The sequence below is a fragment of the Eubalaena glacialis genome, chromosome 2, assembly GCF_028564815.1.
Source record: "Eubalaena glacialis isolate mEubGla1 chromosome 2, mEubGla1.1.hap2.+ XY, whole genome shotgun sequence".
NCBI classification, from domain to species: domain Eukaryota; kingdom Metazoa; phylum Chordata; class Mammalia; order Artiodactyla; family Balaenidae; genus Eubalaena; species Eubalaena glacialis.
Genome location: NC_083717.1, coordinates 159414393 through 159435167, shown reverse-complemented (window position 1 = coordinate 159435167; position 20775 = coordinate 159414393). Strand labels below are relative to the sequence as shown.

Here is a 20775-nt window from a genome sequence, read left to right as displayed (position 1 = left end):
CACATTAGAAATCAAAGCCAAAAAGATAACAGAATAGTCCCACTTAGAAATTAAGCAACACACTCCTTTAACTGTGAGTTAAAGAACAAAAAAAAAAAATCACAAAAGAAATTTGAAAAGTTTTAATTGAATAACAATTAAAATAGGTCACTGTCAGAACTTGCAAGATGCAACTGTGCTCTCTAAACCTGTGCTTAGAGAGAAATTTACAGCTCTCCAGGCATATGTTAGAAAAAAAGCAATGCTTAAAATCAATAATATAAAATTCTTTCTGAAAAAGCTTTAAAAACAGAGAAACCCAGAGACTATAAGAAAAAAAATTATAAAACTAAGAGTAGAAATCAATAAAATAGCAACAGACATACAACAGGAGAAAAAAACAACAACCAGAGATTCTTTGAAAAAGTAAATAAAATCAATAAACCCTTAGCAAGATAAAAGGAGAAAACACAAACAAATAAATAATATCAAGAATGAAAAATGAAACAGTACTACAGATATTACAGGTCTGAAGAAGAAAAGTATAAAGGAATTATGAACAACTTTATGCAACTTTTGAAAATCTTGATAAAATGGACACATTTCTTGAAAAACACATTTTACCAAAACTGACATAGGAAAAAACAGAAAATGTGAATGGTCCAATTTCTATTAAGAAGATCAAATCTAGAATTTAAAGCCTTCCCACACATCTCCTGTCCCTACCCAAACCAAGCTCTGCCCACCCACAGCCAAAAAAAAAAAAAGACTGCAGGCCCAGACAGCATCACTGAAATTCTAACAAAGATTTAAAATAGAACGAATACCAATTTTATACAAACCCTTCCAGAGAATAAAATTTTCCTGCATAAACTTTAATACCAAAACCCAAAAGACATTATAAGAAGGAAATATTACAGGTAAACATGTCTTGTTAACATGGAAAAAGATCCACTAGCAAATCTAATACAGCAATATATGAAAAGGTTAATACAAATTCCAGGGAGAAAGCATCTGATTGTCAGACTGAGAAGGCTAGGAATCTTGACTAAAAGTCTCACTAAGATATTCTAACATAGGGAAGGAGTATTTTCCATATGGAAAAATAAAATATTCTTTTTTAAAAATAAATTTATTTATTTATTATTTATTTTCTGGCTGCATTGGGTCTTTTGTTGCTGTGCGGGGCCCTCTCTACTTGCCGCGAGCGGGGGCTACTCTTCATTGCAGTGCACGGGCTTCTCATTGCGGTGGCTTCTCTTGTTGTGGAGCTCAGGCTCTAGGCACGCGGCCTTCAGTAGTTGTGGCTCACGGGCTATAGAGCACAGGCTCAGTAGTTGTGGCGCACGGGCTTAGTTGCTCCGCGGCATGTGGGATCTTCCCGGACCAGGGCTCGAACCCATGTCCCCTGCATTGGCAGGTGGATTCTTAACCACTGCGCCACCAGGGAAGCCCATATATTCTTGATAGCATAAGGAATAATGGATGCAGGGCTGCAAAACTAAAAGTAAAACAAAATGGAAGGTTACAGCTAGATGCTCTACACACTCCAACCCATTCACTTGCTGTAGGAATACAAGCAGTACACTCTTTATAAGCGAGATGAGCAATTATGGAGAAGACTGCCTACAGCAAATCCTCCAACCAACTAACAGGAACAAACAAATCTCCAATTTCTAATACCAGCTTCTCAAAAAGAAGAAGTAAGTATGACCTGTGAAAGACCCTATCAGTCTCCTTTCTACCCATGTCAGTGTTTCATAATTTTGTTGCCTGAGACAAATTTTTCCACCAGAAGATTCTTGCTTCGGCTCTAATCCAACTGAGGAGACTAGTACGTAGCTCAGAAAAACAGATAATCGTAAGCTAATTATACTTCCTTTGTGGTCTGTAAAATTTACAGTTTATAGCTAACATCTAATTTCCAGAAGAAATTTTTTCTTTCCTGGACCAAACAAACCAACCTTATTAAAAGGCCACAAAGTCACATTTGAATTTTTTAAAATTATGCTCCCCCAAATAAATGGAACTACAATAAGGAATTAAGAGGAAAACTGTCAATTAAGCACTCTTTAAATGTTACAAGTTGTGTCCAGTTCCGACTTCTGTCACTGAGATTCACTGCTCAAGGGGTTTCTGAACAAGGTTCAATAATTTTCCAGGTGTTTTCTGCTAAATTTCAACTCTGAGAGGCAGATTGGCAGGTTCAAATCCTAAAAAGAAAAGATTCTGTGAACTGATAGCAATTTCACATTACTAAAGGTTGAGACAAAACAAACATGAAAGATGAAAGGCATTCCTGTAGGGTGGCAGGCTTAAAAAGTGACGATGTCTAAGTTTTTAAAAGAAAGACTACTACATGTATACTCAATGTTCTGGCAATAAACAAATAAGAAAGGGATGTTTGGGGAAAGTCAAATAAAAGCATGAAGGAAACGTGGGAAAATAAGCAGATGTACCTTGGTACCAAAGCCAACAGATTAAATCATTAATTTAGGTCAGCATCACCTCGTGTCTAGATTAATACTATATTTCCCAGTTAATTTCACTCCAGTCAAGCACATGGCCCAAATCCACCTGAAAATCTAAATCTTCCTCAACCATTTTCACTACATCATTCCTCCGCTGAAAACCCAATTACGGTTCCCTATTATCTATCAACCAAGCCTACACTAAACTCTGGCTGTTCAAGACCGCCATGATTTGACCTAATCTATTCAACATTACTTCTAGAGATGAGGAGAGTGGGTTAAATATGGCTACAAATTCTTTGCAGCTCCCACCTCCATTCCCTGAATATGGAGTGTCCCTTTGACTTGCAAAGACTAACAGAATGTGGCAGAAGTGACACTGTGCAACTTCTCATGCTTGGCCTCAAGAGGACTTGCAGTTTCTGCTCTTGCCCTCTTGGAACACTACAACGTAAGAAACCTGGGCTATCCTGCTAGAGAAGCCAGATAGAAGGGAACCAGCTGATGGCCCCAGCTAACCACTGAACATGTGTTAGGTCATCTGGACTGACCAACCACAATGGAGCCACCAGATGGCTGCAGCCACATGAGTGACCCCATACATAATTTGGAAAACAGCCCAGCTAAGGCCAACTGAAATTGAATAATCAGGAGCAAATAAATGTTTATTGGTTTAAGCCACTACGTTTTTATTTTATATATACGCATATATATAAAACATTTTATGTTATATATAAAACCCCAATTTCTTAAAAAAATTCAGTAAGAAAACAAATAACTTAATTTTTAAAATAAGCAACAAATTTGAATAGATACTTCACCAAAGAAGATATATGAATAGCAAATAAGCACATTAAAAAAATGCTCATCATCGTTAATCATCACGTAAATGCAAACTGAAACTATGAGATAATACTACATATCTATTAAAACATAAAGTAAAAATACCTGACAACAGCATGTGCTAGCAAAGATGAGAGCTATAACTCTCAAGCACTGTGGGTGGCAATGCAAAATGGTACAGGTACTCTGGAAAACATTTTGCACAGCTTCTTACATAAAGTTAAAATACACTTTACATATGACCCAGCAATTCCACTCCTAGGTATTTACCCAAGAGAAATAAAAACTCACTTACACACAAAAATTTACAGGGCAAATGTTTGTAACAGTTTTGTTCATAATTGCCAAAAAAATGGAAACACTAATAACATCTTTCAACTGGTGAATGCATTTAAAAACAAACAAGACTGATACATGCATACTGTGGAATACTGCTCATCATTAAAAAAAATTTTTTTAATAAAATGAACTACCAATACACAAAGTAGCACTGATGAATCACAAGTATATTATGCTAAATGAAAAAAGCCAGACTCAAAAGGCTACCTACTGCATGATTCTACTTATATAACATTCTGGAACAGGAAACAAACATAGGACAGAAAACAGATCAGTGGATGCCAGGGACAGAAGGTTAGAAGAGAATTTAACTACAAAAGGGCACAACAGAATTCTGGGGGGAGAAAGAATTCTTCTATAATTTGATGGTGGTACTGGTTACATGACTATAAGGATTTGCCAAAATTCATAGACATGTATGCTAAAAGAAGTGTATTTTACCATACAGAAATTATTCATCAATAAGGCAGAATTAAATATACATACAGATACACACGTACACACAGAGATACACGCAGCAACCTCCCATACATTGTACTAAAACATTTGCATCCCTCAGAGTAATGATTTTCAAATTATTTTCCTAAATTTGTAGTAGTATCAACAAAATTAGCAAACACTGGCTAGAGGGTTGGGTAACTGCTTTTAAAAATTATTGTCCTGAATCTTAAAAATTGTAGTTTCAGTCTTCTGGGTTACTTTCCAATTCTAATCCACACACCGTATCTCAAAGAAATGACCTAGTTTTACAGACATCTGAATTAATCCTTTATAGTCTACCTTCTGAACATATTTTCTTATAAGAAAAAGACATAGAAAACTGAGTATGAAATATTACAATAAGGGGAAAAAAGAACACCAATGTCACTAGCGCCTCCACTGCTCTTCCTTTTATGCCAGGGGCTCTAAAATAATAATCTCTTTGAATAAAACACACATGGCCCTACCAATAAAGTTGATGGAAAGGCCTGAAGAGGTTTCCTTCCCTAATTATTTACATATTTTCCTGAAATTATATGTGTGTGTGTGCGTGTCTGTGTGTGTGTGTGTGTGTGTGTATGGGCTCATTTTCTCCATCTGTACTTTCAGATTGTATTTATGATGTTACAGAATGACATATTAAATGTCTCAGCTCTTAGAAGTTGTCTCTACATTTGTAGTAGTTGAGAATTTAATTTTTTGCCAACATGAAAGATTATAAAGAAAGTGACTTCAGAGATCCAAAGATTATTTTGCAGAAGGAACAACTCATATTAAAGGCAAGCTTTCCTTCATGCAATAGAAGCAAATACTTGGCAGTCAGACAAGCCAAGTGAACTATCAATATTTAAGTTGAAATTAGGAAAAAAGTGAGCAATTTTTTATTAGCCTAAATTGTTAAGAGGCAATATGTTTTCAAGGAGTAAAATTCTCATAACGTAGAACAAGATCTTACTACAAAGCATACTCCAAAATCAACTACTCTTGCTTATCTCCTACATGAGATGTTTAGTTGAGATTTCTGAATCATTTACTTCTCTCTGGTTTCTATTCAGAGAGGCAAAACCGTTCATCAGACCCCTGGCTTTCCACTCATACTGCTATGATTCAAAGTAAGCTCCATCATTTGTGAGAAGTGTGACCTAGGGAAAAATTAAATCACTTAATATCCCATTGATTCCTCATCTGTAAAATGGTTATGAAAACAGAACCAGCATCCCATAAGGAAGCTGTGGAATTCAATGAGATAATCCATGCAAAGTCCTTGGCACAGTACCTGGCACATAACAAACTCTCAATAAATGATAGCTATGATTACTAACCTCCAAATTACCAATCTTTGGTTCCCATAACAAATGATTAAGACTCTACTGAAAGACCACCCTCTCCATGATCCTTCCTCCCTGGCTCTCCCCAAAAAGAAAATAAAATGATACACAAATTCAAGAAGTTAGCTGTCCACTTTCTAATTCCTGCGTACTTTGTATTTTGCTGAACGGTACTATTACTCCTACAAATGACAGGGCTGATGTTTCATTCATTGAAACAGTAAAACTCTTAATACCTAGCACAGCCTTCCACAGAACATAAAGAGATCAAAATGATATCATGGTGAAGAAAAGTTATGGAACTAAACAAAAGGAAAGAACTGAGTTCTAAATAAAGAGTGAAAGGCAGTGAGGGAAGGGAGGCTCCAAGGGTGTGTGACACTGCCAACTACATTCTTTCGTCACAGAACGCTCCTCGGCCTCCACAAAATAGCTCTCTCCCCTTCTCCTTCTCCAACTACTCTGAAAGTTCTATGCACAACAGAACGTTTCCACTTTCGACTCCTCAATGTATTTGTTTCTCAAAAAGAAATGAATTTGTGCTCTTTTTTCCTACACTACTTCCCTTAGAGTCAATTACCACCTCTAGACGACTCTCACCTCTTCATCTTCTCAAATCTTCGACCTCTGTTTTGAGAGACAGCAAGCACTAAGTGTACAGTCACCTTCATATTTAAATATGAGGAATTAGAAGGTACTAGATAACTTCTAAATTCAATAACTTTGAAAACCATTTTTTAATAGACTGGCAGTAGCAATTATAATAATTCTCTAGATTCCAGATACATTTGTTTTATTTAAGAACGAATGTTTTCATTTAATAAGTTAGAGTTAGACTAACTCAGCCTCTCAATTATTATGTGTTTGCTATAGTCCATGATGAAAATTTTAATATGTACTACTTTAAATCATACAAAGTTTGTATTTATCAAAATTATCAAAATGCTGAAGATGATTTTAAACAAAATGTAAGTAAATTAAACGGCATAGTTTTTCTATATTAAAATTCATATGCAAAATAAGATTTGCCATTATAGAGTAACTCTCTATGTTAAATACATAGAGATATCATTAGCATAAAAAGTACCTTACTAAGATATTTAAATTTTTGCAAAAATAGCAGTTTACAGAAATCATTAAGTATTTTTTAATAGCTGACTGAAGCCCTGCACCTAAAAACAAAGTACAATGTTTCACCATTCTTCCCTCAGTTTTTTAGAACCTACCGGAGAGATTCAGCCATTCGTCTCAAGTCTTCATTTTGCTGTTTTAAGCGTTCAAGCTTTGCCAAAATCTTGGACAGTTCTCGGCTAGAGTGATCAGGGTGGTCATTATCTCGTACCAAGTGACCACCTATATAAAATAGCAAGGTCCCCCAGGCAAAAAGAATGAGCATAATCCAACGCCAGGAACCAGTCCATGGCCGCATTTTCAGAGTTTCAGCTCACTCTCCTGGGTTCCTGGAACTCAAGGAATTGAAAACATCGTCACTCTGTTTCTAGCGAGTGCAAAGGTAGTAGCCTTCTGTTCTTTCAACACATGATGCTTCAGACAAATTAGTCTCTCTGGTAGTCCTGTGGTAACTCTTTCCAAGAGATCCTCCTGGTGATATGAGTAGGAAGCTTTATTGTCCTGTGCTTCATGGACTCTACATGCTGTGGAAAGAATAACAAATGTATTTAAATTATTTAGGATATGTAAAATAGCATATGCTGAGATTCATGGAATTAAAAGAAACATATTGGTGTTGACTAGCCAACAGGCTGGCAAATAATGTAATTGCCTAAAGTAAGTAAAAAGCAAAAGCTTTTAGGTCTGCATATTAAATCATTGCTGTACCAGATACCTTAATTAGCTCTAAGCCTGAAAGTCCTCCAAATGCCATCATCACTTTTCCTTCTAACAACACTGTGCAACAGCACATATATGGAGATTAAAAGATTCTATCTTTGAAAAAACACTCAAAACCAAACAAAATGTACTCAACTACATATTCTGGGCTAATGTTTCCATTATCTCAAACTGAAACATGTTCTCTGCATGAGTGAATTCATTCTTACAAAATCTCAACTCCACCCCCCTCCATCTTACTGCTCAGCTGCCATTACACCACTTAACTCTGCAGGTGACAGGCATATTGTCACTTTTAGGAAAAGTTCTAAAAGTGTCATGTATATTAGCCAAGCAAAGGGTATCACAGCCATTAAGTGGCTGGCAACCACTCCAAACATCACAAGCAAAGGTTCATATGGATTATGGTAGATTATTCCTTTCTCAAATTTATTTAAAAATACCAACAATTGCAATAGAAGTCTAATACCAGTCAAATCTTAGTTATGGAGCATCTTAAACTACAAAATGGATATGCTTTCTCAGGCTTGGTTATTGCTTTCATTTGTCACTTCTCCATCATTAGGCTTAGAATTTCCTTTGAAAACAAAACAATTTTCTCGCCAAGGAGAAAATTTGTAGGCAAAGATATAACTTTAATACCATTTGATAATTCCAGAGCTAGATAAGAAAAGTCTTATCTCCAGGCACAGAGTTCCTTATAAAAGAGAAGAAAAGAAATAGTTTCTATATACAAAACTGAATGTGATGGGTACTTAACCACTAATTAACCAGTTATGAAAGACTAGATAGAAAAGTTGGAGAAGAGGTTTCAAAAATTAGAGCACAGGACTACTATTATCCTCCTTTTGAACCTCAAATCTCAAATGCTTTTAAATGGCCAAGTATTCAAAGAAAAGAAAATCTCTTCAAAGGAGTGTCCCAGAAATTCTACTTCCCTCCCATTTATTCCTACACTATTTTCCTCATTGTTTCTGGTTTACACTGACTAAACAAAGAATGAAAAAAATTGTACTCACTGAGAATGTTAGAAAGCCAAATAAAGTAATAATCCAAAGAAAACTTGGTGTTTTGTCTTTTGTTTTAATATCTATTCTTAAGTCTAATGAGAACATTCTTTTTATTGACTCCACTGTTCATTCTGTCTCTTTCTCAAAATCCTTTCTCAAAACCCTATTCCTCTAATTTCAGGTAACCCCATCTATTCACTAAACATAAGAATAATTAAAGTCTATTCAATATCTCAGGTATTCAACATCTCACAAGATCCAGTCATGTGAGGTCTACTTTTTATATTATATAGAAAAAATGCAGACATTCAGGGATTCTTGGTTAAAAAACAAATTAAAAAATCCACTCTGATGGTCTAAGGGATGGATTTAATTCAGTAAGTCAACAAAAGAAGTATTAACATTTGAGTTAATAATACTGTTTGTGACAACACATGCAACCCTGTAAAATGCTGTCATACCGTATGCTGAACCTATAATGTATCCTAGTCGATTCTAAGCTACACCAGTAAGATATTAGAAATGTTTAATCTTTCCCTTCATAGAAAAAGTTAACTTGGACAAGTGTGAAAAAAAAAAGACAAGTGTGATAAACAAAAGTACAGAGAGTTTTCTAAACAAGAATCATTTCAATAACAAATAAGAAAAAGTTTTCTGTAACATTTTACTTAGAATTATAACAAAAAAATTATCATTAATATTCAAAGCCAGCAAAAGTATAATATAATTAGAACAGAAACAAGTTTAGAGGAACATAAATTTTGTTATACCAAGTGCTTTGGGTTTTTATAAACCACCATCAAAAGTATCCAAGATATTAAATTACTATATTTTGCAGCAATATTGATAATGCATGAGTTATAAAGCAAGAAATTATTGTAGGAGCAAAACATGGTCATTTTCTTAATTAATAGTATCATTTTAACTCTGTTTTTAGAGAGAATATTTCCCCAAATTTTGTTGTTCTTAAAACAATATTTTTAAAGGGATCAACAAAAATAAGCCAAGCTGAAAACCAAGTAGTTTTCTACGTAATTTTCCTTAGCATGGTTTAAAAGAGCAGGTATAGAATTTCTTCCTTATCCATAATGAATGCCTGCTTACTTACTTACCTATCATGTTTACTGTTTATTTTCGAACCATGCCTGCTAAAATGTAAACTTCATGATTTTTGTCCATTTTGTTCACTGACGTATCCAAAGTACTTAGAGCAGTATTTACAACTTAGTAATAAATATTTTTTAATAAATAAGTGAATGAGTTGAGTGAAGGATGTCAATAATGGCATATGACATATGACACAGAATCTGAGAACTTATCAGCTTCAACTGCATTTTATGCCCCACTTAAGAAAGCAAATACAAATGTAGAATGTGAGACAGTGCTATTATAAGGAAAATAAAATCATTCAAAATTTTAGGATTTATTATTATCAACATATATTTTACAAGACAGCCTCAAATTATTAAAATAAACTGGTCTAAAAGGCCAATAAGATCAGCAATCTTACGGTTACCCTTCAGCCATGAGAAAATAATTCTCTATGTCGTATTTTCCTCATCTAGAAGATTCACTTTGCAAAAACAATGGGATAACTGAAGGAAGTACGTACAGCCTTTGATATGAAAGCCACTCAATTTATTTGTGAATGAATTTATTAGTGAAAGTACTTCAAATTTATTAGTAAAAATATTTCAACATTAACTACATGAGCTAATTTCTGACTAAAATTTATATAGTAGTATTTGCTAAGATTACTTCTGAGTGGGTTGTTTTCTTTTCAAGTATTTACAAATTCATTCCTGTTTGAGATTCACATACTACCCTTCATCTGCAGAACAGTAAATGGATTGAAATGTGTCAGGTTTCCTTCTGCAAATTTATTTAATTAGGAATACCACTTTTAAAGTAATAGGTATTTAAATGATTCATTTCTTTTGGTATTTACAGACTCTTTGGGTTATATTGTTTAATGTCTCTGAAACAAAAAATATATGTCAAAAATATATGTAATTTTTCAAAGTAATTTCTTAAATCTGGAATCTAAAGTACATCATCAGTAAGATCAGGAGCTTTAATAGAGTTATTATGAGGCTTACATGAATAAAGCATTTACAAGGCTTGGCACATAAGAGATGCCCAATAAAAGGTAATTCTATTTTAATGCTGACAAAATATGAAGATTAAAAATATGGGTGCTAGAATCGGCAAAGTCTGAACTAGAGTCTTGGTTCTGCTATTATCATAGTTAGGTAACCTCACTGAGCTTCAATTTCCTTATCTGTAAAATGGATATATTACATACTACCTTTCCCACCAAATACTGGGAGAGGCTTAAATAAAATAATCTGTGGGAAGCACTTAGCACACCAGTGGCAAACTGTTATTATGTCATACATATTAATCCTGTAACATTATTTTAAGACACAATTATGATGTTTTATATAATTTATATACCATATGTTATTATAGGCAGTTTCTAAAATGGCTGTCAATGATCCCTGTGTCCCATATTCGTGCTGTTGTGTAACCTCCTCCTCCAAGTGTGGGCTGGACCTAGTGACTTACTTCTTATATACAATAGAATACAGCGAAAATGATAGGATTTCACTTCTGAGATAAGGTTACAAGAGATATAAGCTACCACACTGTGAGGTGCCCTATGAAGAGGCCCATGTGGAAAGGAACTGATTCCTGCCAACAACCATGTGAGTGAACTTGGAAATGGATCCTCCACCAGTCAAGCCTGTACCACGCCACTGTAGCTTGGTCCACATTTTAATTTCAGGTTTTTGAAAAACCCTGAGCCAGAAGATCCAGCTAAGCCATGGCCCGATTCCAGACCAAGAGATAATAAATGTTTTTTAAGCCACTTAGTCTTAGGGTAATTTGTTATGCAGCAATAGATAATACACATGTCTAGTTCCCTACTAGGCTGAGTACCTGGTCTTCAATTCATGTATTATTCTGTCTGTCCCCAGCAAGCTGTACAAAGTCTGGGGCACAGAGTAGGCATCCAAGATGCAGGACAGAAATTAATCTTAATTACAGTTTCTTAATATCCTGCTAATATCTCTTACAAATACTATAAAAACTAAACTCAATTTGTAGCAAATAAGAGATTTGATAAAAGTATAATTATTAGTTATATATTATACCAAAAGTCTGAAAGCATTTCTATTAATGTTTACTAAACAGACTTCCACTTCTAACCATGAAAGAATAACTGGTATTAGATTTGTCCTCACATATAGACAACTAGAAAACTCACATATTCTTTGTTTTTTTCTTGTTTCTTTACAACCCTTTAAAAATGTAAAATCCATTCTTAGCTCAAGGGCTGTAGCCCAGATCTGCTCATGAGACCAGTCTAATGACTCCAGCCACAGAATAAAGGCTATGCTAACAAGATCCATAACAAAACTTAAAAACAAGCTACAAAAACAAGCTAAAGGTGATCCAAAAGTAAATTAATGCCTATCAAAATAAACTCAACATTCTTTAAAGAAAGACAATAAAATATAGATACTCAACAATATAAAGTTCACACTGTCCAGCAACTAATCAAAACTTAGAAAGAACATGGAAAGAGATCATCCAGTGACGCAAGCACCCAAAAACCTGCTAAAGGCTAAGGGTAGACTAGAATACAGAGCAAACACTCCACTCCAAGCCCCAAACCAAGAATAAGGCAGCAGTAGTCCACTACCTCAGGAGTTTTAAATCTCTGCAAAAACAAGACAGACAAAATTTCTGCCCTCAAGAGGTAATATTCTAGTGGATTCCAATCACAAAGGGAAGTCACTAAAACAAGCCCCAGAAAAGCCTCTTCTTGCAACAACTAACATTCTGAGTAATTCAGTAGAAAACGAATATAAACTATATCACCTAATTACTTTCTTAGAAATAGTGTAATCATTCCATTAGAAGCAACAACAATAACAAAATGCAGTACCATTTACAACACTATCAAACTGACTTTTCTTATACCTAACAAATAAGAAAATGACCAATAGCTACTTCTTTTAGCATCTGACTATGCGAAAATGATATTTCCAAGAATCACATTCAAGTGGCTTCACTTTAATGCTAAGGCCAAAAGATGGAATCTGTGACAACGTGCTACAGAACAAATGACTAAGAGCCTGGCGTGTTCTGCTGTGAATCATGTTCATTAGAAGATTGTCCTCTAAACTTAAAACTAATTCAGTACTTATTTAAGTAATATAAATATGTATACCTTATGCAAAGGGAAATATAGCATTATATGTCAAATATTTGCATAAACATGCCCTTTGATGAGAAACTCCACTAGCAGGAATTTATACTAAGATGCATTTTAAAACGTGAACAAAACATATCACAAGGGTATTCATTACAATGCTGTTTGCAATAGTTCCAAACTGGAAAAAACATAATTGCCCATCAATAGAAACATGGTTGAAGAAATTATGAATTACTTTTCCAGAAATATGTATTTTTTAACTATGATGCCAACAAGTAGGAAAATGTGGCCCATAACTAAGAAGAAACTCAGTCAATTTAAAACAGATCCAGAAGACAGAGATGATGATAACAGCAGATAAGGACACTAAAACAATTACTATAAATATGTGTTAGGATTTAAAATTTAAAAAATGAATACATTGATTAAAAGAAATAAAAACTAACAAAAAGGCAACATCTATAATTTTTTTTAAAATCTAAAAATGGAGAAATTCTCTGGAAATGATTAAGAGCAAATTAGATACTGCAGAGGAAAAGTTAAGTGAATTTGAAGACAAATAGAAAATATCTTAATCACAAGAAAAAAATTACAACTATATATGGTGACATATGTTAACTAGATTTATTATAGTGATAATTTAACTATATATATATATACATATATATATATCAAATCATTGTGTTGTACACCTGAAACTAATATATGTCAACTTAGAAAAATTACCCAAAAAGAAAATTATCCAGAAAAAAAAACATCTGAAGGAGGTTTGAAAAAAAGTAAATTTTTAAAGCAACCACTGTTTACAGCACTTCAGATATTATGGTGTTTGACAGCTTTCAGCACAGTCACAGCACATTACAGTAACTATCATCATGAACTAAAAACTGTTCAGGAGCTAAAACTCTAATAAAATTCACCCATTAACATTAGCAAGAAAACAATTTACATTAATCAGCTTTGGTAATGTACCGGCATTCCCCATTTTAGCATTCAGCTTGAAAAAGGACTTCTCAGAACAAAACCTGTCTCAAATCTGAAGTAATGTACATTGAAAACTAGCTTAGTCACAGGCATATAAAGAATTTCTAATGTATTTTTAAATACAAATAAAACCATAATTTAGAGGAGAAGATTAGTCACGGCAGGGTGGGGGGTGGAATACATAGGTGTTAAAAAGAGTTTCAGGGGGCTTCTTATTGGAAAAAAATACAAGCTAGTGGGCAATGGAACAACATCTTTAAAAGTGCTGAAATTAAAAAAAAATGGCAAAACTACACTTTGTTATCCATTGAAAATACCTTCAAAAACAAGAGCAGGCTTCTGTAAGTCTTCATTTAACTTGGGTAAATACCTAGGATTGGGATTGCTGGGTCATATGGAAAACATACCCTTATAATAAGAAAAGGCCAAACAGTATTCCAAAGCAGCTGCATCATCCTGAATTGTTACCAGGAACAAATGAGTGTTCCTGTCGCTCTACAATTTCTCCAGCATTTGGTATTTTCAATTTTTTTTAAAGCAATTCTGATAGTTGTGTAGTGGTATCTCAATGTGGTTTCCATTTGCATTCAATTTCTCTAATAACAAATGACATTAAGCATGTGATCATCTATTCATGTGCTTATCTGCCAACCATATAGCTTCTTTGGTGAAATGTCTATTGAGATGTTTTGTCCATTTCTATATTACATTGTTTACTTTTGAGATTTAAGAGTTCTTTATATATTCTTGATACATGTCTATAATCAGATGTGTGACTTTTCAAATATTTTTTCCCACTCTGTGACTTGCCTTTGCATTCTCTTAACAGTGTCTTGCATGCAGCAAAAAAAATTAATTTTTTGACAGAATATAAAAAACTTATTTTTTTTAATAGATTGTGGTTTGAGTATTATATCTAAAAATTCAATGTCAATCCAAGGTCACATATATTTTCTCCTACATTTGCCTTAAGAAGTTTTAGTTTTAGGTTTCAAAGTTAAAAATACACTTGCCCAGGATTCCCGCTCCTACCTAGGTATCACCTCAAGAAAAATGAAAGCTCATGTTCCCACAAAAACTGATACACAAATGTTTATAGCAGCTTTATATATAGACAAAAATTGGAGGAAAAATCAGCATGGTCTTCAACAGGTGAATGAGAACATTCATTTATCAAAACAAATGATCATGTATCAAAAACAAAGGACTACTACTCAGCAATACAAAGGAACAAGCTATTGGCCCACTCAACCAAATAGGTGAATCTTACAAAGAGCCCAGAGATAAATCCACACACATATGGTCACCTTATCGTTGAGAAAAGAGGCAAGAATATACAATGGAGAAAAGATAGCCTCTTCAATAAGTGGTGCTAGGACAGCTACATGTAAAAGAATGAAATTAGAACACTCCCTAACACCATAAACAAAAATAAACTCAAAATGAATTAAAGACCTAAATGTAAGGCCAGACATTATAAAACTCTTAGAGGAAAACATAAGCAGAACACTTTATGACACAAATCACAGCAAGATACTTTTTTGACCCACCTCCTAGAGTAATGGAAATAAAAACAAAAATAAACAAATGGGACCTAATGAAACTTAAAAGCTTTTGCACAGCAAAGGAAACCATAAAGAACACGAAAAGACAACCCTCAGAATGGGAGAAAATATTTGCAAATGAAGCAACTGACAAAGGATTAATCTCCAAAATATACAAGCAGCTCATGCAGCTCAATATCAAGAAAACAAACAACTCAATCCAAGAAAGGGCAGAAGACCTAAATACACATTTCTCCAAAGAAGATATACAGATTGCCAACAAACACATGAAAGGATGCTCAACATCACTAATCATTAGAGAAATGCAAATCAAAGCTACAATGAGGTATCACCTCACACCGGTTAGAATGGCCATCATCAAAAAATCCACAAACAATAAATGCTGGAGAGGGTGTGGAGAAAAGGGAACCCTCTTGCACTGTTGGTGGGAATGTAAATTGATACAGCCACTATGGAGAATAGTATGGAGGTTCCTTAAAAACTAAAAATAGAACTACCATATGACCCAGCAATCCCACTACTGGGCATATACCCTGAGAAAACCATAATTCAAAAAGAATCATGTACCACAATGTTCACTGCAGCTCTATTTATAATAGCCAGAACATGGAAGCAACCTAAGTGTCCATCGACAGATGAATGAATAAAGAAGATGTGGCACATATATACAATGGAATATTACTCAGCCATAAAAAGAAACGAAACTGAGTTATTTGTAGTGAGGTGGATGGACCTAGAGACTGTCATACAGAGTGAAGTGAGTCAGAAAGAGAGAAACAAATACCGGACATGGGGAAGGGGAAGGGTAAGCTGAGACAAAGTCAGGGAGTGGCACTGACATATATATACTACCAAATGTAAAATAGATAGCTAGTGAGAAGCAGTCGCATAGCACAAGGAGATCAGCTTGGTACTTTGTGACTACCCAGAAGGGTGGGATAGGGAGAGTGGGAGGGAGACGCAAGAGGGAGGGGATATAGGGATATATGTATACGTACAGCTGATTCACTTTGTTATACAGCAGAAACTAACACAACATTGTAAAGCAATTATACTCCAATGAAGATGTTAAAAAAAAAAAAAGGTGAATCTTAAATGCATTTTGCTAGGTGAAGAAAGCTAGAACCAAAAGATACATATTGTGTAATTCATTTATCTGACATTATGGCAAAAGGAAAACTACAGGGTGAAAAAAATAGATCAGCAGTTGCCAAGGATTGAAGCTGTAAGGAAGGGCTGATTAACCAAGGGGCTCCAGGGAAAATTTTTACACTGATGAAACAACTCTAAATGATACTGAAGAAGGACATATTAACTCTGTGGTATTCAACCCACAAACCCATAATTCCAGTCTAAAAATGAGAAAAATACCAAAAAATCCCAAACTGAGGGTCATCCAACAAAATACCTGACCCAAATATACTCTTCAAAACTATCAAGGTCATAAAAAACATGAAACAACTAAGAAACTGTCACAGATTAGAGAAGACTAAGGAGACATGGTATCTAGGATTAGATCTTGGAAGAGAAAAGGGACACTGTGGAGAAACTGGTGAAATCCAAATACAGTGTGTAGTTTAGTAAATAATATTGCACCCTGTTAATTTATTACTTTTGACAAATGTACCAGGCTATGTAAGATGTTAACATTAGGAGAACCTGGGCAAAAAGTATATGAAAACTCTCTGTACTTTCTTTGTAAAGTTTCTGTAATTCTAAAATTATTCCAAAATAAAAAGCTTTTAAAAGATAAAGGCAAAATAAATACATTTTCAGAAAACAAATGTTGAAAGAACTTGTTGCCAACAGATACACACTACAAGATATATTTAAAGGGATGCTTTTCAGGCTTAAAGAAAATAATTGTGTGGGACTTCCCTGGCGGTACAGTGGTTAAGAATCCACCTGCCAAGGCAGGGGACACGGGTTCGAGCCCTGGTCCGGGAAGATCCCACATGCCACAGAGCAACTAAGTCCATGCGCCATAACTACGGAGCCTGCGCCCTAGAGCCTGCGGGCCACAACTACTGAGCCTATGGGCCACAACTACTGAGCCCACGGGCCACAACTACTGAAGCCCACACGCCTACAGCCCATGCTCCACAACAAGAGAAGCCACCGCAATGAGAAGCCCACACACCACAACGAAGAGGGGCCCCCCGCTCCCTGCAACTTGAGAAAGCCCGTGCGCAGCAATGAAGACCCAATGCAGCCAAAAATAAATAAGTAAAATAAAAATAAATAAATTAAAAAACAAAAAAAGAAAATAATTGTGGATGGAAAGTTGAATGTAAACAATGAACAAATGTATGAGCAGGTATAAGTAAAACTTTTTCTCATTTTTAATTTCTTTTAAAATAAATTTGATTCGAAAAACAAAATACATTTGATTCTTTAAAACTAAAATAACAAATACTATAGGGTTTGTAACAACGTCATAAGATGTATGACAGGCAGAAAAAAGGATATGGTTTTTTATTTTTTTAAAAATTTTTAAAAATTGATTTCTTTATTTTTGGCTGCGTTGGGTCTTCATTGCTGCGTGTGCGCTTTCTCTAGCTGCGGCGCGTGGGCTTCTCATTGCGGTGGCTTCTCTTGTTGTGGAGTACGGGCTCTAGGTGCGTGGGCTTCAGTAGTTGTGGCACACGGGCTCAGTAGTTGTGGCTCACGGGTTCTAGAGCACAGGCTCAGTAGTTGTGGTGCACAGGCCTCGTTACTCTGTGGCATGTGGGATCTCCCCGGACCAGGGATCAAACCCATGTCCCCTGCATTGGCAGGCAGATTCTTAACCACTGCACCACCAGGGAAGTCCCAAGAATATGGTTTTAAAGTCCCTACGTTATACCTCAAGAAGTGTGAAAGTATTTGAAAGTTTGGCGAAATAGGTAAAAGCTTCATATCGTAAATTCTATCAATGAAATATAAAACAGATAAACAATAGAGGAAAATAAAATCAATGAAACCAAAAACAAATTCCTTGAAAAGATCAATAAAATTGATAATATTCTAGATGAACTAATCAACGGGAAAAAAAGAGGACATAAGCTGCCAATATAAGGAATGAAAGAGGAAGCATCACTATAGATGCTACAAAAGGATAATAAGGAAGTATTATGAACAACTTTGGGTCAATAAATATGAAACCAGACCTGAAATGGATACATTTCTTAAAATAAACTGCCAATGCTCAATCAAGAAGGAATCAATAACCTGAATAGTCATAAAGCCTTATATCTATTAAAGATGATGAATGTGTATTAATAAACCTTCCCACAAAGAAAACTCTAGGCCCACCTGGCTTTATGTGTGAATTCCACCAAATATTTATAGAAGACACAACAGCCACTTTATTAATGAATCAAAAATTTGAAAAAATCCAAGTGTCTAACCAACAGCTAAATGGATAAATAAACGTAACACATTCATATAAATGGAATATTATTCAGTAGGAAACAGGAACAAACTACTGATTTACACAACATGGATGAATCTCTAAAACATGCCTGGCAAAAGATGTCAGGGACAAAAAAGGAATACACATTTATATGAAGCTCTAGAACAGAGAAACTAACATATAGTGACTAAAATCAGACCACTGATTGCCAGGGAACAAGCAGACAACTGATTAAAAAGGGGAATGACAGTTATAAGAAGGTATAGATTTAAGAAAAATCATCTAAGTGTACACTTAATATATGTACATTTTATTGATGTAAGTTATGCTTCAATAAAGTTGAAAAATCGTAACAGAAAATTTAAACTATCTCCATTTTGTGAATATAATTGAAAATGTCAATAATTGAAGGATGCTAATTCATTAAATGGCTAAATTATGTGCTTGCATTTTGAGTTTCAATGAGACAGATTTTCTTCAGCAAAATCATCATTGTACATTCCTACTTTTAAAGAAAAAATCAGAAGTAATTATTCTACACATATGATCAACTTTAATCCAAATGTTAATGTGAAAATTTTATTTTTTACACATTTCAAAGGCAGTGAGAATCAACTAAAATAACTAGTAATATAATTAATAAACTATACTGAAACTGTTCTGAATCTTCTTTGTAGCCTAACTTTTTCTCAAAGCGAAAGAAAGCATCATAAATATTCAAATAATGATTCCTTAGATTATAATAAATATCTACTATAGTTTAGGGAGTTATCATCTTTAGAAGAATTTTTTAACAACTGGAAAGAATAAAAAGCAAATCATTGTTACAGAGTGCTTCTTAAAGTAATTCAATGTAACAGAATAAACTGAAAATTTCAACAGAAAAATAAAATCATTTATTCAGCAAATTTAATGAATGACTACTATAATGTAGCAAAGGTTAAGCATGACTGTTATATTTTAAAGGCATCAGGTTGATAAAGAGAAATATAAATGAAACTTTTAGAGAAAAGCTATTTATCAATTACAAAGTACAAATATTTAAAGAGCCCTATGCATATATAATTCAAGTCAATTCTAAATTAATATAGGTCCAATACTATATATTTAAATATCTTCTCAACTGATCTCAGTTCATTTTCAAATTAAGTACTGTTAAAGAACTTATTTAAAATCTTTCTTACTGTCCAGCCTCCATATGTAGGAAAAGGGCAGTAATAAAATTGTGTTTATTAATTTAAGAAAGAAGTAGGAAAAAGTAAAAATAGTATCATAAATTAAGATGGTCCTTTCATGCTAGATGAAATCAACTTATTTATATAAAAGCAATTGGCGAAATAACTAAACTGATATGTGGAATGAAGGGAGTAAGGCAGGGGAGGAAGGAAAGAGAGAAAGCGAGGGAAGGGAAAAGCATGGAAGGGAAAAAGAGGGAAGGGCAGGAGAGGAAAGAAAAGGAAATTTTCATATAGCCCCTACCAAGATTATAAAATTCAATTTTCATTCATGACTTACAGAGTCATCTATCATACTCTCATAGTATGCTTATCAGTAAGGTCACAGTATATACACATATGAATTTAAAATGCCAGGTATCCTGACTACATGAACACAAAATATTAATTCACTGAAACCAGCCAATATCTTAGAAATTAATCTTCCTAGTTATGAAGTACAAACACATAACCACATTTATGAGGTTTCTATCAGGAGCATCTCACTCACCTTAACTCAAGATAACACACCAGGTTGTGTTTACTGATGCAATTAATTTATACTATTCAAATGGATCCAGAAATCTGGCCTTTGCATCTGTACCTTCCACCTTAAATAAATCAATACCGCTGAAAAGTGGGAACACTAACAAATTCAAATAAAATGTATATCTTACCATTTCATCTGGTTATCAAGTATATACATAATATACACTCGATTGGCAACATGATATAGTAGAAAGAGCAACCAAATCAATCACTGGCTATAAATATATGGGCAGTTTACCAAACTACAAAATGGTCACTTCACTTAATTGTGAAGATCACATTAAATAATATAAGTAAAAGTGGTTTAGAAACTGTAACACAATTTATAAACATTGTTACTATTATCTTTCCCTTGCCATCAGAAACTAGGTATACCAGCCTTCTGCCAGTTTTTAGAATACGTCAAGTTCTTAACCTATCATGGGGCCTTCATTCTTGCTGTTCCTTCTACCTGAGCTGAAATCCCTTTGGCTTATTCTTATAATTCAAACCTCTACTTAAATGTCACCTCTTTTCAGGGACAGTCCATGACAACATGTATCA

General features: G+C 34.3%; 1 protein-coding gene across 3 annotated transcripts in view; it reads right to left on the bottom strand.

Annotated features, from left to right (window-relative positions):
- The window catches only part of FUT8 (fucosyltransferase 8), a 318044-nt gene that overhangs the window by 150473 nt on the left and 146796 nt on the right, over positions 1 to 20775 (bottom strand). For all 3 annotated transcript variants that reach the window (XM_061182670.1, XM_061182669.1, XM_061182671.1), the window contains one exon: positions 6667 to 7095. In XM_061182670.1, coding sequence (XP_061038653.1) covers positions 6667 to 6869 — 203 coding nt within the window. In that variant the 5' untranslated portion in view covers positions 6870 to 7095. The remainder of the gene's footprint in view (positions 1 to 6666; positions 7096 to 20775) is intronic.